General features: G+C 44.7%; 1 protein-coding gene across 1 annotated transcript; it reads left to right on the forward strand.

Annotated features, from left to right (window-relative positions):
* The first annotated feature begins 795 nt into the window (after window positions 1-795).
* On the forward strand, window positions 796-3,626 carry LSM5 (LSM5 homolog, U6 small nuclear RNA and mRNA degradation associated). Its single transcript, XM_054285535.1, has 5 exons — window positions 796-905; window positions 1,391-1,486; window positions 1,714-1,741; window positions 2,363-2,435; window positions 3,367-3,626. The coding sequence occupies exons 1-5, from the start codon at window positions 860-862 to the stop codon at window positions 3,397-3,399; spliced, it is 276 nt and encodes a 91-aa protein (XP_054141510.1). The 5' UTR covers window positions 796-859; the 3' UTR covers window positions 3,400-3,626.
* The last annotated feature ends 20,644 nt before the right edge of the window (window positions 3,627-24,270 follow it).

Below are 24,270 nucleotides of genomic sequence, written 5' to 3' on the forward strand. Positions count from 1 at the left end.
GTTCCACAGGTCAACAGTTTTTGAAGAATAAGCATTGTATTAACCCACCCACTGTGCAAACAATTTTTCATCTGGCAACAGGCCCCTCTCTGCAAGAAGGATATTGAGGTGCTGGAGTGAGTCCAGAGAAGGGTAACAGAGCTGATTAAGGACTTGGAGCTCAAGCACCCTGAGGAGCTGCTGAGAGAGGTGGGTTGTTTAGTGTCAAGAAAAGGAAATTCGGGGGACTTACCACTCTCCACACCTGCCCGAAAGCAGGTTGTAGACAGGCAGGGGTTGGTCTCTTTCTCCCAGGTAGCAAGTGACAGAACAAGAGGACAGCCTCAAGCTGTGCTGGGGAGGTTTATGTTGGACATTAGAAAGAATTTCTTCACAGAAGAGCTGCCCAAGGGGGTGGTAAAGTCAGTGTCCCTGGAGTTAAGGAAAGACTGGATGTGGCACTCAGTGCTATGTTTTTGTTTACATGGTGGGATTCGTGGGATCGGCCTCGGTGATCTCAGAGATCTTTTCCAACCTGCCTTCTTCCGTGATGCTGTAGCAGCTGAGCCATCACAGCGCACACTACACAGTCCGCGGTCCTGGCGCGGGGGCACATCGGTACCGGCGGCAGCCCCGCCGGCGCTGCTCGGCTGGGCCAGCAGGACGAGAAGGAAGGGGGAAAAGGGGGGATTTCCTTCAAGTCTCGTCTCTACCTGGAGGCAGCGCAGAGCGCGATTCCTGGGACAGGTCCACACAGCGAGGCGAGCGCGGGTGCGGCTGCCGGCCCGGCCCTGCCCCTGTGGGCGGTGCTGCGGGCGGAGCGGCTGCCGGCCCGGCCCTTCATGTGTGGCGGCGGCCATTCGCCAGGGCCGGTTCCGACATGGCGGCCAGCGCGGTGTCCAACCCGTCCCAGCTCCTGCCACTCGGTAACGAATTCCCGGGATTCCCAGTCAGGGCTCGGGGTGGGGTCCCTCTCCGGGGGTCGGGGCGGGGTCCCTCTCCGGGGGTCGGGGCGGCTGCGGGTCCCTCCAGGGGCCGAGCTGCGCCGGTGCCTGGCGGGAAGCGGGAGGGCGGGAGCGCCAGGCGGCGGGGCCCGCGCACGGCCCGCGAGGATATCGGGGTCTGGGGCCCGCGGAAAGGAGAGTGTGAGTAGGGGATCGGTGTGGGGGTGTTGGGGTCTGGGGGATGAGGTGTGGGGCTGTGGGACTGTCTGAGGGAGGCCGGTGGGAGTGGGGATGGATGTAAGGATGTCGGGGGGATGTGGGAGAGTGTCTGGTTTGTGTGGGAGGGTGGAGGAGGGGTGTGTAAGGTTGTGTGGAATGTGTCTCTGTTTGTGTAAATAAACTCAAGAAACCCCGTAAGGCACGAAACCCTTGCTTTGTAGAACGTATGCTTTTCTGTGTATCTACAGAACTTGTGGACAAGTGCATCGGTTCACGTATTCACATCGTGATGAAGAGTGACAAAGAAATTGTTGGGACACTTCTAGGATTTGATGACTTTGTCAGTATCCTTTTATGGACGTTTAAGGCTGCCTGCTTTATGCTCTGGCCTAAGTAATTTATAGCTCTTGAGAGTTTTGGGTTCACTGAATAGACCTTTTTTTTATGGATCAGTTGTATTCTGATATTTTCAAATTTAAGGTAAAATCACATATTGACATAAAATGAAAATAGCATTAAATAGTCTAGTTGTAAAATCTGGGCCTTATTTTCCTTGAAACTAGATTTTCAGATATGGTGCTGGAAGATGTTACAGAATTGTAAGTGCGTTTTCTGCCTCTTGTTGCTGTTTATTATTTGGTTCACTGAGACAAAGTACTGTGTAAGATGTGTAAAAAAAGTGTTTTTACAGCTGTGGAATACTTACCCGCTGAGTAGTTTAACATTGCACTTAAAACAATAGAAAGTGATCTTAAAACAATAGAAAGTTCAGGACAGCCATGTCATAGAGTAGCTATTGTGTTGTTTATACTTGTATGGGGATCCTATTTGTAGTCTTAATTTTGCATGGGTTGTGTGGGAAACTTTCCAGTAGTTAATTTGTTTTTGCACTTCTTTAAGACCTAGGCTAAGATTCAACAAGGTAGCAAACTTCAATATTTTTACTTTGTCATAACATGTTGATATATCATAGTCAAGAAGTTGTTAAGCTTTAGAGGGTGAATACACATCTCCATGTACTGAGTAGAAGAGACCTTTTCAGTTAGCTTTCTGTACCTAGGTGCTCCATTTATCCAGGTTATGCTGCCATGTAGCTGATTTATTTGTTAGTTCCAGCAATGGGCACCTTAATGCAGAGATTTCTGTCCGTTCTGTGGTCAAATCTGGAGCCATCGTCCCTGGTTCTGTGTTCTTACTTACTGTTTCTAATGCTCCTTCAGTGAGATCACACCTGAGGGCAGAAGAATCACAAAGCTGGACCAGATTCTGCTCAATGGAAATAACATAACTATGGTGAGTCATGCATGTGTTGACTTTCTGTGCCTGTAAATCGATCAGTGATTGCATTCAACTCCTTTAAGCTGAGCTTTCCTGACAGTTCCACTCCATCAGGAAGTTTCAAGTAGCTTGCATGCATAGCTGGCCACAAAGTCTGGACTTCCAATACAAGGGCATTCCTAATTTTGTGGGAATAGGAAGGCTGAAGTGGAAAGATCTGAGTCTAATTTGGCTCTGTATGAATGAAGAATAGTCTCCATTGTGTTTTTTACCTATCTTGCACCTCTGCATTGTGTGTTGGAGCAGGTGCCATTCTGTGTTAATTTTTAAGCCTTTTTTCTGCTTTGGTTATTGTTCTGCATGTTGAAAGGACAGCATATGTTCTGACTCCTTGTATGGGGTGAAATTCCTACCATCCAGTTAGGCTGGGCGTGTGTTGCCCTTGAAGAACCTGGTGAATTTTCAGCAAGATAGATACATAGATAGATACATTTGTGCGTTAGATCTTATGTGTCTTTTGGTAATGTATCTTCCCATATCAGGAATTCCATGACTTAGGCTTTTTTTTTATTTTGATCCCAAAACCAGTGAAGCTCTTTCTCTTTAGAAGTGCTCAGCTGATAATGAAAAAGATACCAGTAAAAGTAGTGGTTAATCCTTTTTTTCTCCCTCATGTTTTGTCTTTTGTATTTCTTTTTCTGTTCTTCAGTTCTTTGCTTTCTTCACAAGGAGGTGCTATGCTGATTTACTCCCTGCTGCCTTTTTTGTTTGTGCGTTTCTGGCAATAACTGACTTCATCTGTTGGGAGAGTCTGAAAGCCACTTTTGTGGTCTAGCATGAAGTCTCCATGTCCTAAAATGTTTCTTGTAAAGTAAGAGCTGTCCTGTATGGGTTTATAAAGTTTAACTCTATGGAACTAATGCAAAAATGTCTTACTCTTTTATAGCTGGTTCCTGGAGGAGAAGGACCTGAAGTATGAAGACATGATATTCATATGTATTTTTTATATATATATGCAAAATCTAAATAGAGATTTTGTGGTAGAAATGTTTGGGTATGGATCGTTTGCTTTGCTTACACAATTGACATTGTACAAAAGACAACTCTTAAGGAAGAGTGCTGGTGGTAATGTTGATTTTGTAAATTGAAATCATGTCTTTCTTGTAAAGACATCTGAACCTCTTCTGAATAAAAGGCTTTTTCTTCCTTGGTTACTGTGTTCTGTTATGTGAGTGCACACATTTGATAATTGTATAACTACTTAATGGAGTAGAAAAATGACAGTTGTGTTTCGGTTGCCATCAGTCATCATTTTTTCTACATCTGTTGCATTTGTTGCCACAATTTTGCTGTGGTTTGGCATACATGCAGATACTGAGCTGGATGTTTTGTTTGAAGTCTGCCACTGGAAACCATATGGCAGAGTTCTGAAAGCCCTTCAGGCTGGGTGCATCTGTTTGATGCTCACCGGCACAGGGCAGGAGTGCTCAGAGCCTTTGGCGGCTGCAGCAAGAGCGGGGGTGTCGGAGCCACAGCGAGTGTTGTTCCACCTTGGCTGGTTCCAGCACTCGTTGTTCAAAAGCCCAATCCACCCACTGAGTGGAGGTAATGATTTACAGTTCTGTGCAGAAAGGGGGGCTCAGGGACAAATTCACAAATCCAGCAGCACAAGAACACAGAGTGTTTGAGTATTTATACATTTGAGCAAAGAAAGGAATCAGTGTTCATTGAATGCAAGTTCCCTAGTTCTCTTCATAAGGAGTATTCTGTCTGCTGTTGGGTAATGATCCTCTCACTTCTCATGCTCATTAGTCTGCATGCTCAATCTCCCCTTCTTCTCAGAGTTTTCTTGAGCAAAAAGCTGGAATGGCCTTTTACTCTGCTGGAGCTGATTCAGCACAGTTGCTGCATTGCCTTTATCAGTTTGTTCCTTTTCTCAAGGATTTGTCCAATTATCCTTGTGCCCATAAATTCTGCATTCTTTGTGTCCACCATCAGTGGTGCATCCTTGTTTCCAAGCCTTGCTGACCTGCCCTGTGTCTGAGGTCACTGAAGCCTGTCAGGCCCTGCACCTCCACAAGGCAATTCAGTCAAGAAGTCACCTGCCTTTCCAAGGCCTGGCCATCACTTCCAGCTTGTTGGTTACTTCTTGTTTCATGGGAATCATCTCCCTTCTTGTTGATGAGCCTTGCAAGCCACCAAGGCTAAACATCCAGCAACATATTTTCCTAAGAAAGATTTTGCATTTTGCAGGTATTTCATCAGGATCAGTGTGTGTGTGGGAGCGGGAGCAGTTGAGGCAGAGTGGGATGGCGGAGCTGCGGGCCTGGGCAGGATCCAATGAGTTCCGCAGGGCCCCAGTCCGCACTGCGTCCCGCAGGGCCCTCACCAGCACTGCCATGCCCGTCAGGGTGAGCCAGAGGTGCCAGGAGCAGCAGGTGAGGGGCAGGTGTGGGGCTCTGCAGGTTGGCAGCGGGCGGGGGCTTGGCCATGGTGTTGGTGTCAGGTGCTGCTGAGCCCGCGGGACCTGTTGGGCAGGGCTGGGGCCCCTCTGGTGCTCCAAGGGCCCTTTGAGGCAGCTGCCCGGGGAAGAAGCGACTCACAGGGGTGACATGGAGGAGGTGCCAGTGGAAATGGGAGGTTCTCTGATGGAAGTGGCTCTCAGGGAATGATATGGAGAAAGTGCCAGTGGAAGTGAGAGGTCGCTGTCATGGATTCAAGTGGCACTCAGGGATTACACGGAGGAGGTGCCAGTGGAAGTCAGATATTCTCCATGCTGTGACACTCAGGAAATTCATGCTCTGGATGTGGCTCGTGGCCAAAATGGATTTCTCATAGTTCCAAGTTTGTACTGCACTCACTGAACATGGCAGGATAAAGGAAACGCTCTAAAATTATTTTTAAGTATTAGGAGTAGACATTTATTCCTGGCTGTGATGCATAGTGGAGAACTGCACCCACATGCACACCATTTCAAAGCTTTTCTAGTTACTGATACACATTTAGTAAACAAAGACATTAATCTTCATTGGTTCTAAATTAAAGAATTCCTTCCATAGAGTAATATTCTGTGTTCTATTGGGTAGTGATGTCTCCCTTCTCATGGTAATTAGTCCACAATTTTCAGTCCATTTATCATAGCTTTTTTGATTTTATCTCAGCCAATTTTGCCTTCAGAATGAAGCAGTTGGTTTGCAGTAGTGGTTTCTGTTAAAAAATATGCTTATGCCAATAGACATTTGAGTGATTTTTGAGTTCCAATGGAATGTGTTACACGCTGTACTAAACGATGATTTCAGCTAGGCAACCAAATTTTGAATTAACTTAGGATAAACTATTTCCTATAACTTAGGATAAACTATTTTACATCTATGGAAATAATTGCATCTAGAGCTGAGGAAAAGAGAAAGGATTTTGGTGCCTGTTACAGCTGAAATTAATATTTTTGCAGTTGAAGTTTTCTTGGAGTTGACTCCAGGATGTGCTGCTTCCTTAGTGCCAAATAAATCCCAGTGTCAGGTGCTGCCCTGACTTTCAGATCTTTTTGTGAGCCTCTCTGGATTTTTAGTTTAGCACTGACCAGTTCAATTGTACTCAGGCACTTGATTTCAAGGGAAGCTTGTGCCTATAAATTCCAGCAATTGGGAAAGGATAACTTGCTACTTGAAGGCTTGGCTGCATTAGAGGCTAAGTGAGGGTGGCTGTCTCAGGGCACTTTTGTAACCAGCTGTTTTCAGAGTGAGAACTGTGTCAAAGCAGCCCTTTTAGGTGATGTGACAGCAAACCTTTGCAAATACAGCTCTTGTTTAAAATGGAAGGCCTAGTTAATCAGCAGTAATGGAGAGCAGGCTGAAGATTTTACAGAAAATTTCTTTCCCATTTTAGACAAATGCCAGTGAGGTGTTGCACAATGGAAGTACACAGGATGTCAAATCGTGTAACCCACTTGGAGGTATGGCTGCTTTTCATATTTTGCTCAGTGTCTGTAAGATTTTCCACTTGGTAATTAATTTTTGCGGCATGTTCATTGGAAAGGGGATCTTTTGTGTTCAGAGATCTCAGCCTGGAGGTGGTTTGCCCTCAGACCAGACTTGCAGTCTCATGTCACAGCATTCAGCCACTGGTTTGTTTTCACCCAAAAAAGTCTGCCAGTCCTTCCTTGTTCCCATACTACTTGATGGGTTGCAATTTGGAGCATGGAGGTCAAAGTTTGGGCCACCTCATGCACCTATATTCACAGTCTTGGTAGCTAATGTTTTGGTTTTGGAACACCTAGGTACTGTCATTATCCATTAAATCTAATTGGGAAATTGAAAGAAAATGCCCTTCAGAAAGTTGCATAAAGAATTTCATAAGGTCAGCATGGCAGAACCATGCTTGATTTAATTTTTTATCTTGGTCATTAATAGCTTTGCGAAATTCTGCATTGGGTTCTTTTGAGGAAAATTGAAAGGAAGATATTGATGTCATCTTGTCCACGGATTCCAACATTCCCCACAAAGCATAATGTGCTTAGGTGGTGCCATTTGTATTGATCTGTTCTGAGTGCAGTTTCCCCAAGGAGCCTGGCTCCAGGCAGACACCAGGTGCACATTCCCCTTCCAGGCACTCAGTGGTGCTGCCTGCAGCAGTGAGCTGAGCCAGGCACAGCCAGCTGCCCTGAGCAAAACAGGCTCTGACCTGGCTGTGGCTGCAGTCACCTGCCTGCAGGGACATCCCTGCCCCTGCAAGTGCAGCTCTTGCTCTGCCTTAGCCTTGTGCAGAGCATTTTAAGGCAGCACCATGGTGGCTTTTTGGAGAGACAAAACTCAACTTCTGAATTTCTCATTGGGGACTTTCTGTTTCACATATGACTGATGCTTTGTGTGATTCTTGCTGGCAATCTACATAGATCCTAAGGGAATATTTAACACTGAATACCTGGGGTGTTAGGACTGGCAGTAGTGAGAGAGTTGTGGAACCTGGTGCTGATTTTGCTTTGAGCTGGCACAGAGAAACTCAGGTGAGACAGGACTGGTTGCTGGTAGGGTACAGATTTCCTTTCCAATATGCTCCATACAGTACCAGTTAGGGACTGGGCTTTTTCACAGAATCAGACAATATGTGAGTTGGAAGTGATCCACAAGGATATTCAATATCAGCTCTGTCCCCAAGATATCCATCATCATTTTAAATTAACTGTTTTGCCTTCTGCCAACTTCCCATTTGACACTTCTTTTTCTGTTTTCCTTTCCTTTGGGAAAACAAGCAGATGTGAGAAGAGTCAAATCACACACTTCATGTCCTGCCCCTGAAGACAAGAGAAAAAGCCCATGAAGCCTGTATAGAGGGACCTGTTTATCGCCGACCCTATAGGGACAGGGTGATTCATTTACTTGCTCTGAGGACTTACAAGAAGCCAGAGTTGCTTGCTCGCTTGCAGAGAGATGGAGTCATGCAAAAGGATAAGGGCAGCCTTGCAAAGATCCTTCAGCAGTTGAGACTGTGGAGTTTGTGACAGCATTATTTCCACCACACTATTCTTTTGTTCCTAATTGTCACTTGTTCCTCCACTCTTTAAATTAGATACTGATAAACAACTTAGGAAATGCTCCCTGTTAAGTTTTTCCATCAACTTTATCCAGAGGTCTCAAGCTGCAGATCCACGTGACAAAAAGAAAGAAAGCTTCAAAACTATTGGGGCATTGTTGTTTTTCTAGAATAGCTGGCAATGAGTAACAGTTTGTAATGTTGTTGCTCCTCATGCCTTATTCCATTCTCTTTCTTTTCCCTGCACAGTTTAACTGCTTCATAGAGTAACTTCCCAGGGATTCCTTGATTGTGTGAAATGGTTTGTCATGGCACTAAAAATTTCCTGGGAGAAGTTCTGGAGCAAAAATTTCAGGAATTGCAGAGGCCTGTATTTCATTTGAACAGAGTGGGTGGCCTCTCAATAATACTTGGCTTCTGGTGGGATCTGTGGAGATTGTCTTCCAGGGGTGTTCCAGGCACATCCTCCATGACAGAGGTGGTAGCCAAACTTTGAGCAGAGGGTTTCTTTGTTGTCATATGAATTAAATCTCTATCTTCCTTGGAACTCTTTTATTCAGTAAATTCTGAGCGCTCCTCTGAATTCCATAGTTATTTTGTTATTACAGCCAGCAATAAGATGCACATGCATTGAAAGATGCAGTGATTCTTTCCTTCCATTTCAATATTCCCTGTTTCCCTAGTCTCTTACTGAATTATGCCAGCATTATTATATCAAGTAGAAACATTTCTTCTTTAGCTAGGAAACCAATTTCTTGAAAGCTAGTCAAGGGAGGAAAATTTAATAAAGTTTCAGTTGATCCCACAGTGACTTTTAAGAACTCATTCACTGAACCTGTGAAGTGTGTTGCTGGGTTTGCCCAGGGCAGTGTCAGGGCCTTTTTACCCTGAAGATATTCACAATATAATGACAGCCATGTTCTGCTGTCCCAACTGCATGAGTCCTTTTAGATTTCAAGTTGATTATGAATTTTCAAAGCTCAACTCCTTAGAAGGCAATGAATGAAAACATTTTCTCCTGTTCCATTGCAATGTTTGAGATTTCCCTGTAGTCAATGTGCTGTAGGAGATGTGAACTGCCTCAGGGTCCAGGTTCACAATCTGAAAGTTCTGTGTGAGCAGCCCTGCAGCCTGAAATGCCGTGCTCAGGCTTTTGTGGATATCAGAGCAAGTGGGGGTTTATTTTGTAGAAATCTCAACTGGGCAGTGTGAGCTTGCTGAGATCTGGTACACACATACGTGCTTCCCTTCCAATACAACCTGAGTTCTGTTTCTGAGGAGTGAATCCCTGATTCTGGGTATCTTTGCTACATTGACTATTTTTTCAGGTGTGTAAAAATAGACATCATCACACATGTAAATTATCAACGTTTATCGTGTTTTCCAGGAGAAAAGTCAAAGTTGTGACAGATGTTAGTGGTGTGTTATATGTGTTATTCAGTGTGTTGCAGGGGTCAAATAGATGAAGACTTTCCCAATGAGCTTTTCTGTGGAACTCTGAGCAGGTGTCAGTTGAAGAAGTCTAAACCTGAACTTTTGATATCAGTGGTCTTCAGGTTTTACTACTACAATTTACTTTTTGAGGTGACTTTGTCTTCAGGAAGATATGAATCTCATTTCATTTCAAAGGAATTACAGCAAGGCATGTGCATGGCCTTCTCATGGCAGAATTTTGCTGGAATGAACCCTGGCTCTACCACATGAGGAGGGACTCTGGGCCTATCTCCCTCTCCTTACACATTGTAGCTCTCAATGTTGTTTTCAAAGGAACACTTGGTAGATATGGATGGAGATCCTGGGTTGTTTTCAATTGGTGAAACATTAATATGGCTTAAAACTCATGTGATAGAGGTATAATCAACCTCTGTACAAAAAGATATAATTGGTTGAAACTGGGTTCTCACAAGCAGCTGTTCAGGACCCATCATATTTCTGGAGTTTGCATGCAGCAAGCATAATAAAGATTTGTTTTGCTACATGTCTGCCTGTAGGTAGCCAAGTGGAATGCAAAGGATAATTCCTTCAGTCTGAAGGAACATCTATTTCAAACCCTTCAGACTGATTGGCCTGGCTACACTGAAATAGACTGACAGAAGTTGAAGTTAATCCTGTCTGGGTAAGTTCAGTCTTTCAGAGAAAGGCAAAAAATATTCCTGGTTAATGAAGCTTAGATTGTTAGAATATGGTGAGGTATCAGGGACCTGCCAGGATCCTGGCCCAGCACAGGCTACCACAAGAATCACACCAGGTGCCCAAGAGTGTTGTCCAAACACTTCTTGAAGCCTCCCTGCAGTGACCACTGGCCTGGGGAGCCTGTTGCAGTGCTCCAGCACCCTCTGGGCCATGAATGTTTTCCTGATATCCTGCCTAAAGCTCCCCCAACTCAGCTTCATGCTGTTTCCTTGAGTCCTGACGTTGAAGGTCTGTCTCCCCTGCAAGGAAAGAATTTTGACAGTTGATATTTAGGCCTTGTAACATGAAATATTGGACCATCCATACAAAAAATCAGCTCCATCTCAGAACACCACCAACACCAGCCAAGCAACATCTCTGGGACCTTCAGAGAGAGATGCTGCAGTAAGACCTGCTCAGGTATTTTGTGCATTTTTAACATTCTGGACTGTATGGTAAATTTTAGCAGACTTGCTGGTGGTGTAAAATTGTCATGTGAATGTGCAGGACCTTCCCTTTTGGGGAAGCCTTTGATGGAGCTCCTGAAGGGAATGTCTTTCTCCCAAAGCATTTTAGCTACAGACTTGAAGTAGGACTTGCTGAGTGCTAAGATGGGAAAGTGAGAATGAGATAGAGTCTGTGTTTACCCACAGTACTTCCTGGTTTAAATGCCCTTTTTTGTGTAGAAAGATGTGTGTTCAAGCTGGGCCAGTTCAGAAAAACTACTTTTTCAGAATGGGAGGAAAATCTGACCCTGATCATAGGTTAATGACTGAATTGTTTTGTTATTGATGCAGAAACAGCCTCTGGCTTCTGACTTGACCAGTCCTGTGACAAGCAAGAAGAGGAGAATTGGCCACCAGCCCAGTCATGTCCAGCCAGCAGCTGGTGGCCACTTTTCTTCCTTCCTTCTGCCTTCCACATTTCTGTTCTCTTTGGACATGTCTCCAAGTGCTGGCTCTGTTTCCCCCTGCACCCATGTGGTGCAACCAACAGAGAAATTTCAGAGTTCCAGGGTCCCAGCAACTGCCAGGGAGCAGAAGGAGATCCCCAATTCAAACAGGTAGAAAAATGAATTAGGGAGGCTGAAGCAATGGCACTGCTTGGATTTTGATGAAGGTATTGATGTGCTGGTTTTCCTGACTCCTGTGTGGATAACTGTGGGATAAAAATTTGGTTATTAAGAGAAGCTTCTGCCCAAATTAAGGTGCAAGCATGACTCCTTTCCACAGTCAATAGTAACAATGTTATTGAAGAGGAAATGCAAACTAGGAAGATAGAAAGAAATGAGAGAAGAGAGGCAGTGTGAGGGGAAGAGAGAGACATTAAGTGGGGAGATATCATCACCACATGGACTCTGTTGTCCAGCCTGTCCTTCTTCACCCATGGTCTGCTCAGTGATGGGTGTCCCCAGGTCTCTCTGGAGATGCCACCTTTATACTGTCCAAGATTGGAGTATCCACAGGGTGGTCACAGCTGTCCCCACATCTTGGGCTAGAAGCCATGCAAGCAGTGATTTTCCTTACCCACAGTCTCTACAGTGGAGGTTTCATCTGGTGTCCTAATTCCAAACCTTCTCTTCTGTTAGCCCAAGGCTTTGTGCTTTTCTTCTTGCCAGTTGTGCTTTTCTCACAATTCCTGTTGTAGTGGCTTATCTTATGGGAAAATCCTTCTTTGACAGCATTCTGAAATAGTTAATTGTGCTCTTGCACCTTATGAAAAGGGAGCTCTGAAAGTGGGCACTGGATGCAGGAAGGCACTGCTCTACATGACTGCTCTGCCATTATCCCTGCTGGATGGTCATGATAAATCAAGGCTTTTTTTTTTTCTGCCATCACATAAGATTTTGACTCTTGGTTTAGAAGAAAATAACAGCAAAGCCCAGTACCTGTGCTGCTGGATCCTTGTGGAAAACTACAACAAAACTACAATTTATAAACTCATTTTTAGAAATTCTTTCTTTAAGTAGTGCAAAACCAATGAAGAACAATGAAATCTGAAATAGATTGCTGTTGGGAGAAGGTGGTTAAAAGGAAGAGCCAGGCACTAGGAAGCCAAAGGGAATGGATTGTTTTCTTTCCATCTGATTTCTACTGAACTGAAAGTAGACTGAGACAGCACTTTTTCCATTAGAAGATTTTCAAGACTGCATGCTGAAGTCAGAAACCTGTCACACATTTATTGCAGACTAGTTCACTGAAACATGTCGATCAAATCTCAGTGATTCCATGGTTGTTCATTGAACTCAGCCTTTTCATGGAAACTGCAAAAGCTGCAAAACCTAGGCTGTGGTTGCCTGGAGTTCTACTTTGAACTGTGCTGGGAGTTTTCTCTCCATCCCTGCTGCAGAATTTAATTTTTCAAAACCTGTAGAAGTGGTACAGACTGGAAACAGCATTGAAAAGCTAAACAGAAATGCATAAAGAACATTTCTGATGACAGGGACACACCCAGCAGGGCAGAGTTCAGTTGCTTTGTTAAATCTGTGGGTTGCCTCTTTTGGAGGTTGACCTTGCAAATTCCAAGTTGGGTTCAACCTGGAGGCAGGTTTGGAGTGTGCAGATGCCTCATGTTAGTGGTGGTGTGCTTGTAGAGACAGGTGCTTTGAGATGGTCTTTCCACATTTCTTCTGGACATAGACATGGTACCTGCAAACTTTGGGATTCCTTTGGAAGGATTTTTGCTTGAATCTATAAACTCATGTGAGCAGCATTCTTCAGGAGCCAGTTCCCAAATTCTGCCCAGCTTTTTTTCCAGTGAAGGAAATTCTGTTCTGTGTTTCAAGTTGCGGCTTAGGCTGAAGCTTTCTTGTGGACTGAGGCATAAGAGCAAACACACTTTTGGAAATGAAATGCTCACTGCAAAGCTGTTCTTCCAAGTTGTGTTGAATGTAGTGACTATTGGTATTTCTGTCCAGTTTTATTACCACTATTACACTTCCTTTTATTCTTCCGCTATCCAACTAAAATCAACAAAAGCAAGTGGAACATCATGCAACAGCTCTTTCCTCAAGAATTGAAGCTCAGGTAGTTTAAACATTGTCAAGAATGGCTGAGTTTTAACAAGATTACTTTGTGTAAACAATGGCAATGGAAGCTCATAAGGAATGTAATGGATCGTGTGGGATTTTTCTGCTTGGCAAAAGACCTGAAATGGAAAACAGAAAGAGATTACCAAGATCCTGAGTATTCCTTCCTGTTTCAGCTGTCTATTCCTTATGACAGATCTTTTTAATATCATTATAATTCTTGAACATTTCTTTGGAAAGAGGGCTTGATGTTATATGTGCAATGCTTCCCAAATGCCTTTGCCAATAGGCAAAGGACAATTCCCAAGTGCAGAGCTGTTTCCAACCCCATCTTGCCACATTAGTGAGGAGCACTGGGTTTTGTCTGCAGGGTATTGGAGCCTTAGTGCCAGTAAACCCTATAAAATGGAATTGGCTTTCCTGCTGACAAGAGTGCAGGCACTCATTGGAACTGTGGTCCTCTGGAATTGGCAGGGAAGTGGGGATAAAAACATTGCATGAGAAGAACTTCAGCTTTCTTCTTTATTTTTTGTTAGAACCTCCATGTTGATCTCTCTCAAGCTGTTGTCTTTTGTGAAGCTGCATCTTTTGCTGCATGACTTGAATGGCTGTGCAGATGCCGCCTCATGCCTTCAAATACGAAAAGCTGAGCTGGGGCTAACACCATGAGAATGCACAATCTATAGAATAAAGTGGCCATTCCGTCTTTCTAATTTCCAGGAATGGGTTCTTTGGAGGTCGTGTCTGTTGTATTATTAAATGTTGTTGCTTATTGTGAGTAATTAGCTGTGAGAAGAACACTCTGAAGGACTTTTTCAAGACTGTCCAATGGGGATCTTTTGGCCTTTTAACGATCTCCTGATGGAGAGAGTCAAAATTGTGCTTTTCTGCAGGAGCAAGAAAAGAGACTTCCATTGCCTCCACATGCTCTGCAACAAGCAACCAACCAGACTATCTGAGGTGAGTAAAAGAACAATTTACCCTTGCCACTCTCAGTGGGGTGCCGTGTCAAGCTCTTTCCTGTGCTGAAAGGGTGAGTTAGAGCAGGTTTAGTTGGGCCTGGAAGGCTCAGAGCAGAGATGAATACCGAGATGGGTTAGGCCCGGATGGGCCCTCCCTTCCTGCAGTGCAGTTGCACAGGTTCAGCTGCAGCAGTGCTGCTGCATCCCCTCATCGAATTTGCAGTGCAGGAGGGGAGGGAGAAGTGTGTGTGTGTGTGGTATAAAAGACTGGAACTTGCTGCCAGCTTGTGTGAGAGCAGGGATGTTGGCAAGGGCAGTCAGGCCTCCTGCAGCTCTGGGCCTCTGGGGCAGCTGCGGCCTTTGGAGCAGGCGCGGCAGGGCCCTGGCTAACATCGCTCCGGGGCCTCCCAAAACGTTGCAAGCCATCTGTAGTTTTCTTTTCAAAATTATCCTGCACACTGGTCAGGTGTATCTGGCCTGGGATGCATCCTTGGCACAAACTGTTGTCTGTCCTGGGACTGAACTTCAACTTGTTGAGGATTTACTGCTTGTAAATACTATTCTTAGGATGGTTTGAATTGTTTATTCCCATGTGAAAGGTGTTAATGTCATCCAAAAAGAACCAGGTCTTCAGGCCCAAAGGAGCAGAAGCATTGGTGTGAGAGTTTTGGGAAATGGCATCTATTGTTCTCATTGCCACTTCATCTGGATTTTTATCATGAGCTTGATAAATGTCATGCCTGTTGATTTGAGGGAGAAGGGAATGAAGAAGGTTTGACCCCCATCAGTGGCTTTAGGCATTAATGAATTTTTCCTTCCTTAGGAGCAGATGCTGTTTGGGCAGTAGTTGTAGTTTCAGGCTGATATAGAGACTGTTTTTTTGGCTATATTACAAATACCTCAGTTCCACGGTCAGTGATGTAACTGCTGTCCACTTGAAGAATCAGATATTATCATTAACTCTGCCATTAAACAGACAAGAATGTAGCTCAGAAGTCCAGAACTCTGTGCACTCAAGTCAGAAGTCAGACCTCTGTGCACTCAACTCCATAAATGCAGTCCCTGACAAATACGTTTTACAGATGTATTGTCACAGGTAAATGTAACTAATTTAAGCTTTTCCTACAGAGGAAAAGAATATAATTTAGTAATGTATCCCCTCTCTATGAAGTTGCTGTGTTTGTTTGTCCTTTGACATTTGAAATGAGGACATATGTTTTCTAAGTGTGCTCCACTTGCTAATGAAGAAAACCTCTACGATGTAAACTATTAGTAAGTAAGTTTCATAGAAATGTGGCAGATTCCTAGAGTTACCTGATTACATTCTCTTGAAGTGCATGAGCTTGAAAGTAGAAACTGTCAGACCCAGAGCAACAGACTCAAAACTTGGGTGTCTGTGTTTGACATTATCCTGTGCTTGGTGTAAAATTACACGTGTTTTATGGACTAGAAACATACTGGAATGTTCTCTTAGAGTTCACTCATAGAAAAATGACCTCATTTTTTCCCTTAGAAAATACGTAGCCATAGTCTCCTTGGAGCAACACCAGTGCTACAAGGATGACTTCAATGCAGAGTATGACGAATACCGGAATTTACATTCTCAGATTGAGAAGATCACAAAGAAGTTCAGACAGTTTCAGGAGCAATGGAAGTCTCTGACTCCAGGCTCTGAAGCCTATCAGGTAAAGAAGGACAAAACCATGAAGACTGTGCTTCATCATCACAGCAGTGTTTTGGATTCCCTGGAACTGCTCAGTGAAACAAAATGAACCTGTAGAATTGGCATATATGCTCAGACACTGCTTGGGCTGGGTCTGATTTTTGCCAGACTCTGCCCCAAAACGCTGTTTTTGAGCTGTCTATGAAGAAACAGTAAGGGGAGAGATGTCCCAAACAGAGTCTTAGAGCATGGGCTCCTTCTGTTGCCTATTGAGAGGCTTAATTGCAGATCTTGGGTGATGCTGGGAGAGGGAGATTTGCTCTTGCGAATGTCCCAGAAGAGGCATGGCTGACAGAGAAGAAAATGTCTAGAGTCAGACTGAGCGAACTTTTAGTGTTTTACCGACGTTTGCATTTCATAGTGGTGGTGAAATACTCCTCATTTTTTTTTTCTTGTAGGCACTGCATCATTGAATCCTAGCAGATTATCAGCAGTTACAACAGGTACGTGTGACACCAGAGCTGCAGGGCCATGGTAACTGCTGAGTCTGCCTCAAGGCTTTTCTAAAGCAGAGGACATCAGAGTGTAGACTCTGCAGAAGTGTTTGCATGCCCTAATTTTCTTTTTCTTTCTCCTTCACAGGGTAGCCCCAGCTACTCTGAAATGAAGAGCAGGTGCCTGTACCTCCACGAAAAGCTGGCCCATATTCAGAGCCGCATTTCTGAATTTGACCAGCAGTGAGTGGAGTCCTGGCACCAGACATCTGCTTCAGCCTCGTGACATCTGCGGACCCTGGATTTTTTAGTTCAACTAGAAGATTAGGTTTGTAGGAATATTTAAGTTAGTATTGAACAGTAGGTTATGTTAGCACTGAGCCATAGATTATTTCTTAAAAGTGTAGGATTAGTTCAAAGAAGTTTGGTAAGTTTAAAAAGTTGAAAGATGATAGTTTTGAACATTAACAATAAAGAAATCACACTATTTGTAATTCTTTCTCTCATTGTTGCTTGTATCATTTTTGGAGTGGATTTCTTCTGGTCAATTCTGTTCTTCAAGTCTTAAGTTTGTCCACTGAAATAAATTTATCAGTAGAGGGTGGAAGCCCATTACGTGTACTATGAAGCTGTGCTCCTTTTAAGAATAGATTTTGGCCAATGGAAATTCTTTATAAGTTTTGTGGTGTTTTTTGATCTTTCTTGTTAATGTGAAACTGGTAAAAGGCATTGAAGTTTGGACAACCCTGTCTGCAAATCGCTTTTGTTTGGAGGGTTACAGAGGAGTGCGCATGGGCTGCTCTCAGCTGTTGTCTGAAGCAGCTCTCAGAACAGATTTTAAATAATGGCCTCCCTTTGTCAGTGAGCCAAGGAATATCCAGATCTTTGCAAGAGTTTTGTAAAACACATGGAGTAGTGTTGGAGGGAGGTACTTCAATGGGTTTTAAAGAGAAATTGGGTTCAAGTGTCCCTATGGAAATGCTGTCCATTTCTTTGCATATTTAAACCAGTCTGTCTCAACCAGACTTTCTAGAGAGACACAGATGTTGATTCCTGCACAGACCTCTGGGAACTTGGAATAAAGTCCTTTTCCTAAGTTTTCTGCCATTTATTTATTTAGCTGAAATGGTAGATCTGTTACCAGAAAAGACTTAACCTTCCTTTGGGGAAGAATATGAAATTGTCTGAGGCAGGATAAAGGGAACACTCACAGGGGATCTGAATGCTCCTTTCTTCCTTAGAGAGGATTCTACAAATTCTCAATTGTCTCCATGCAATGATGTTAAGTCCCTACCTGAGAGATCTTCGAGTGTTTTCTGACTGAACACCTGAGCCATCGTTGCCCTTCTGTTCCCCGTTAAGTGAAGTTCAAGAAATGTCACCTCTTGAACCCTGAGACTTCGGTGCTTTTTTGCCAGGGTCAGGGGTTGCTCCTACAGTTCTGCAGTGCAGCAGCCCCAGGAACGCTGCCGTGGGGGGCATGGGGCGAATTGTGCTGGGGAGCCTCCCCTTGGCCTGGTGGCTGCTGCTGGTTGACAGAGTGTGCAAGAATGCTGCTGGCCAAAGCATGGGCTGAGAGTGGGGATTTTTCATAGTTACCCCTCCATGACCTATCTTGCCTTTTATGGAATTTCTTCTAACTAATTCCACACTGCATAAAGAAGTTATATTTCCATGCTTTTACAAGTCTAATCTTCATATTCCCCGCTGACTCTATTTTCCCCACCAGTTCCTTGTGTGTTGGGGCAGGCTTCCCTTGGGGGAAGATGTGTGAATGCACTGGTCCCATCTCCTTTTACTGCTAGAAGAGTGTTTAGGAATACTTGAAATGGGTCCTTTCCACTTTTCTTTAAGTGCCTTGTTGTTGTGCTTTCTGGCATACACACAGATTAAGATGTACCTGAGCATCCAAAGTCCTCAGGGATGCTCACACCCAGAATTTCTGCAGAGATGAGAGAACCTTTTGCAAAGAGGGTTAAAAGGGACCTAAATTATCATTTCCTATCACATAACTTTCTCTAGAAAGGATTGTAATTTGGTATTGTCTTCCTGTGAGAGTCTGTCTGAATTTTCCCTCATCTGCCTCACGATCATCATTGGGGGGACCACTGAAGAGAAGACCACCCCTGTCTAGAATCTCTGGCTCTGAAGGAAAAAAGTCACACACCAAAGGCCCTGAGACATGAAAGCTCAGTGTTGAGTTATTGTTTTCACAAGTGTGTTTGCTGTATGCTAAGAAGGGGGCACCGTGCCCTGTTCGCAACAATAGCAGCTCTGGAAGCTGTCCCACCTCTTGGCCTGGCTGGACTTCTCCTGAGTTTCAGGTGGTCTCCCACAGAAGACCCTCACCTGTTTTACAGCACCGTAACCGACAGACTGAGATGTAAGAAGCCTCTCCACCAAGGACTGAGATGTGAAACTCCTAAAAGGCCCCTCTGCTCCTTCCAAGGACTGGGACTGAAACCCCCAGCCTGGGGGAGGTGTGTGGGGGAGGCAAGCTGACCAAAGCGAGATGTTTGCCTGCAGGTTGTGATCACTGAACCAAGAAAACAATGGCTCTCATTTACTGCTGAGAACATAGACTACCTGTTACATCTGTTCCCTATTGTATCTGTTACCCCCCCCCGCCTCACAATTTTGAGTAATAAAAACCTCTGAGTTAGCCAGAGCCTTTGAGATCTCCCCAGCGTAACAGGCGGATCCTCAACTGGACTGGGCCAAAGGACTTCATCTCTGCGTTGGTAGCTATATCCCCTCTCCCTCCCTCTCTCTCTATCTTTTTCTCTCCCTTAATCCCTCTTTCGCATTTTTGCTGTGGTTATTTCAATAAAACTGCACTTGTTTTGATTATCACTGCAAACCCCCTTGTACTGTGTTGGTTTTTGCACTCTGAGATCACTCCTACGAACCATCAGGTCATCTGTTCATTAGGACGGATCCTGAAACAGGGTAAAAAAAACCCAGGAATCTTCCAGATAAATCTAAGTTTTAGAAACTTTCTTTTCAATCCTAATCTACAATCCTACTCTACTATCCAACTCTACAAAAGTACTCTTCAGTCCTACTCTAAGATGATTATGGAGTAAATAATCCTGATGTGATTAGCACAGTGTTTAGTTGACTTTCCTCCTCTTCTCTGAAATGGTCAGTGGCGCCAGGATGGATGCTGGCTTGGCTGATTCATATGGATGCTGCTCACTAAAAAAAAACCAACAAAAACCAATGAATCATGACTTTTCAAGCTCAGTACTTCACAGATTCAATCAGGATTCCTCTGGTTCTTAGGAAGACCCAGAAAGAGGAGCGATTGGACCATGTGCTCCCCAGTTGTTCCCAATGTAAAGGACCTTGCCATCGCAGGTAAACCTGGCCCAGAGTCCCACTCATATGTTTATTCCGATGTCTTCATCTTGCTGGGGTTTTTGCCCTGCCAGTGCTCTAGAAATGGTGCTTTCTGTCCCTGGGGTTTCTTCCTTGCAGGAAACTCCAATGGCTCACATAGGCCCCTGCCTATGCAAGACAGGCACTGTGCTGATTCCCACAGGGATACAGAGCCGTGTCTGCCTTTCCTTGCCCTGCCCCTCGTGTGCTGGATGGCACCTTCCTTCCCAGCAGGGCCAGCTCAGTGGCACTGGGCCCTGCAGTTCCCTCTCTGCCACACAACCTGGCAGTAACCCTGGCACAGTTCCCGTCTGCTTGAGCGTGCCAGGCAGCAGATGGGGCTGGGACAAGTCCCTCCCAGCTGTCCCTGTTTGCGTGGCAGAAACCTCTAAGGGTGGGCTGAGGTGCACAAACCAGGGCCCCTCAGAGGCTCACAGTGAGCCCCCCACAGCCACTCCTGCCCACAGCCAAATGTCTGACTGCTCGGCTGGGACTGGCTTCCTTGGGTTCCTGTACCACCATTTCATGTCTCTGTACCCTGCATTGCTCTACTTCAATTTTTTTGCCGTTAGATAAAACTGAACACCCCACCAAATTACAAAAGAGGGCGACAGAAACAAAAACCAGAGCATTTCTCCTCTCAGGAAATGCGGAGAGAGGTGGAGGTTTTGTGAAGAACAGGCGCCAGGGAGACTTTATTGCCACTTTCCAAGACTTCAGAGTGGCTTTGAAGAAAGTGGGGGACATCTTTATTTACAGGGCCAGTTACAATAGGATGTGGGTGAATATTTTTTAACACAAATAGGATCTACTCAGAACTTGTTTACTCAGAGCATGGTGCCACCCTGGCACAGGTTGCCCCAAGAGCTTGTAGGTGCCCCATCCCTGCAACCATTCCAGGTCAGGTAGGAAAGAGCTCTGAGCAACCTGATGTCTTTAAAGATGTCTCTGCTCATTGCAGGACACTTGCACCAGAGGACCTCTACAGGACCCAGCCCAATCTAGGATTCCTCACCATTTTAATTTGAAGACCACCAAGAGTGGAGGTGAGGAGGAAGGGGGCTCATGTGATGCCTTGGACTTGAGTGGAGGAGGAGCCCATCCCTCAGAGCCTGTTTCACCTGCAGCCCCTTCACATTTTACCTGCAGGAGCTCCCTGGCAGACCAGCGCTGCTCCTTGTCTCCCTGCAGGCAGCAGCTCAGGAAGTCACGCAGGCAAGGTGAGAATCGGTTTGGCTGCCGCAGCCGTGGGGTCCTTTTTATGGCTATCATGAGTTTAGCCTGGGGAAAAAGGACACACCAAGCTCCACCTGCTGCTTTACTCTCTGTAACTGCTCTCCCAGATGCCATTGGTTAAGCTTCACTCTGCAGTGGCAGTTTCTGCCCTGGCAGAGACCCAGAGATCATCTCCCTTTACCAACCAGAAACCCAAACCCCGATGCAGCCACAGCTTTTCCACCATCCCGCAGATCTTGCCTTGGCAGCTGATTTCATTGACTGACCTAGTTAGTGGGAACTACAGCAGCAAAAGCACATTTGCTTCTCTGAGGATTCACACCAGCTTGAGAGGCTTTCTGGAAGAGAGACTGTGCTATACAAATTAATTTCAAGGGTTAGTACGTGAAAGGCATGTCTGCAGTGCTTGTTGGTCCTTTAAGTGCACCACTGCCCTAGCACAAAACTCATCAAGATTTTTGTGCTGTTCTTGAAAACAATGGGAACTGGAAGGAAAGGAAGGAAATCCACAAATCCAAATTGGAACGGAAAGGAAGGTATTCCTCAGGTAAGGAAACAAATATTTACAATCTCATCTTCAACACAGACACATTAAGATGCGTGCACAAATGTATTGGGATGAAATGCTGGCTTGGGTACAGAGGAGCCACCTGCAGCTCTGTCTCTCAGCAGTCTGAAAATTGCAGCTTTCCTTATGTGTAAAAAAAAAGTTCCCATGGTCAAATCAGAAGGAGAGTTTCCATCCCTAGGGTGACCCTCTACTCACTTGGCTACTCAAGTCAATGCATTAACGGTAGGCCTGCCCCAGAATGTGCCAGGAAACAAATGGGAGGTTTTGGCAGCCTGTCCACATCACCAGGCTCTGGCTTGGTGACACAGAGAATGTGCCTTGGGCTAGGAGAGAAACACGGTGACTGAGTGTTTCAACAGCACTGCACAAGAAGCAGAAGAGACTCAGTGGCCTTTACACCCTCATGCCCAGGTTTCAGGCATGTTTCCCAGTGAGAAGGACCTGCACAGGTGGTTAAGTTCCTCTCTAAAGACCAATGCTTTAGCAATTATGTTGGGTTTGGGGTTCTTTTCTTCATTTTTGGAAATGTAACACCAGTTCTGAGAGGCTTGCATTGTGGTTTTAAGGGCATCTTCACAGACATACAAGTGGGAACAACTTGAAACCCAAAGCAAATGTTGCCTGAGGAGAACTGGAAGTGTTTGTCTGTGGTGAGGCTTGAGCTGTCAGGCAATCCCCTTCCATGATGTGCAGAAACATCCAGCTGCTCCCCAGAACTCAGTTCCTCTGGGCACACAGGCCTCTGGAAACACCTGACAATTCCAGCCTTTCTCCTGTTCAAGAGCATCTAAGCTAAGCTCCAGTTTCTTCAGCAAGGCCAAGGATGCTCACTTCCATGCAGCTGACAGTGTCGATGGAGCTTAGCAGGTCATTCTGATACTCCTCAGGCCAAGGAATTACTGAGTAATTTGGCAAGACATCAGGGGAACAATATCCAATGTGGTTCATGCAGAACCAAGCTCTAACAGGCTGACAAGCCAGAGGGAGAGAGCTCATTCTGCTTTTGCAAGATGGTATTTAGAAACAGACTTGGAACTACTCAAACCTCAGCTTGCAGAATCCATCTAAAATAGACAAAAATAACAATGGCAACAGGCCTTGGAGTCTCCATAAAAACGCCCATCAGGATAATAATAACTCCTCACTAGTGGCGGTGAAATAGCTGGTGGCCAAAGAGACTTTGTTCCTTTTCCCTTCAACACAAAGGAAAATTTCCAAGCCTAAAATGGCCAATGAACTCATCTTGATTAAAAGCAGCTATGACAATTCATTCAAGTATGCAGATGAGAGCAGAACAGGGGGATCACAGGTCACGCCTGACGTTCCCTGTTCATTGGTGGAACCTGCAAACTCTGAATTTTATGCTATTTGCAAATGTGTCAATTATTGGTTTCATAGAGCTTTTTTGGACTAAACATGAGTTATGGTTTGTTATGTTATAGATCCCCTCTCTTGGGCTTACAAAGGTGAAATTTTAGTTAAAAGAACAAAAGCAAAGTTTTTAAATTGATATATATGGGAGGATCTTTTGCCAAAAATTAGCTCACAAAAAGGATGGAGCAGAAGCGAATGACATGCTAATGTTGGTTGGTTTTAATTGCTTCTTGCAGTCCAGATTTAGCTGTGGAACAATGAAAAAAAAATGTTTGGTTACTTGAGCCCAGGCAGCAGGCTTGGATACCATATCTTTGTCTAATTTTGAAATAGAAAAGCCTTTCTCCACCTGTCTAGTCAGTGTGGCAGTAAAGGATTTGCTCTTGGTCAAAAAGCAATTCAATAGTTAGCCTGGTGAGATTGACAGTGGGAGCAATCCTGTATTGGACTGGAACATTTGGGCCAAAGAACTGCCCAAAGTTGCATCTAAGCCCCAAGAATTAGAAATCCTTGGTCCTTTAACAATGGATTTCTGCCTTACATTTAGAGCTAATGACTGGTGAGAAGGTGATCCTCCAAAGTACAATGTTATTCCCCATTACAGTGCATATAGAAATTCAAGGTTTTGGTGTAATTATTCAGACAGTCCTTTCTGAGGCTGACCAATATCCACAACAATTACCAAAAGGATGTTGGCTGACCTGTGTAGAAAGGCCTTGGCAGGGCATCCCATCACGCCTTGAAGGTGGCCCATGTAGCAATGGAATGCTCACTGTGGTAGCACCTATTGCTAAAGCAGTCATTAAGAAGAAACACAAGTGAACAAGATCTTCTCATCACTATGATGAAAATTGTAAGAGTGATTTCATGCCTTGGAATGCTTCCAAAAGGGTTTCAGCAGGTTTGTTTTTACCCCAACTGGCTTCAGCAATGGCATTGAAACAATTAGATTGGGTTGGATGTTGGCTGAGTAAACAAACTAATGTCACATCCACTGCAATCAGTGATATGCTGACAGATGCTAACAGTGTTGGGCATGCTACCCTTCCAAACAGAGCAGCAATTGATTTTCTTTTACTGGCACATGGACACAGTTGTGAGGAATTTGAAGGATTGTGCTCCATGTACCTGTCAGATCATTCTGAATCGACCCACAAAAGCAAACAAAGGCCTAAAGATTTGACAGCTCCCATTAAGGAAGACGGTGGGTCATGGTTAGATGATTTGTTCCAAGGATGGAGCTTTGCATCTTGGCTAAGGGAACTTTGTAGAACAGGTCTCTATATGTTGGGTGTTTTGGGAGTGATACTAGTAGTAATACCTTGCAGATGTCAGTGTGTGCGACAAATGATGGATAAAATGATCAAAGAAGTTTTCATCACACAAGAGAGAGAGGTAGGAAATGGATCCCAGAGAGTTCTCAAAATCTCACACAGATAG

The sequence above is a fragment of the Melozone crissalis genome, unplaced genomic scaffold, assembly GCF_028551555.1.
Source record: "Melozone crissalis strain CALT ecotype California unplaced genomic scaffold, PUWL_Pcris_2 ptg000005l_1, whole genome shotgun sequence".
Taxonomy (NCBI): domain Eukaryota; kingdom Metazoa; phylum Chordata; class Aves; order Passeriformes; family Passerellidae; genus Melozone; species Melozone crissalis.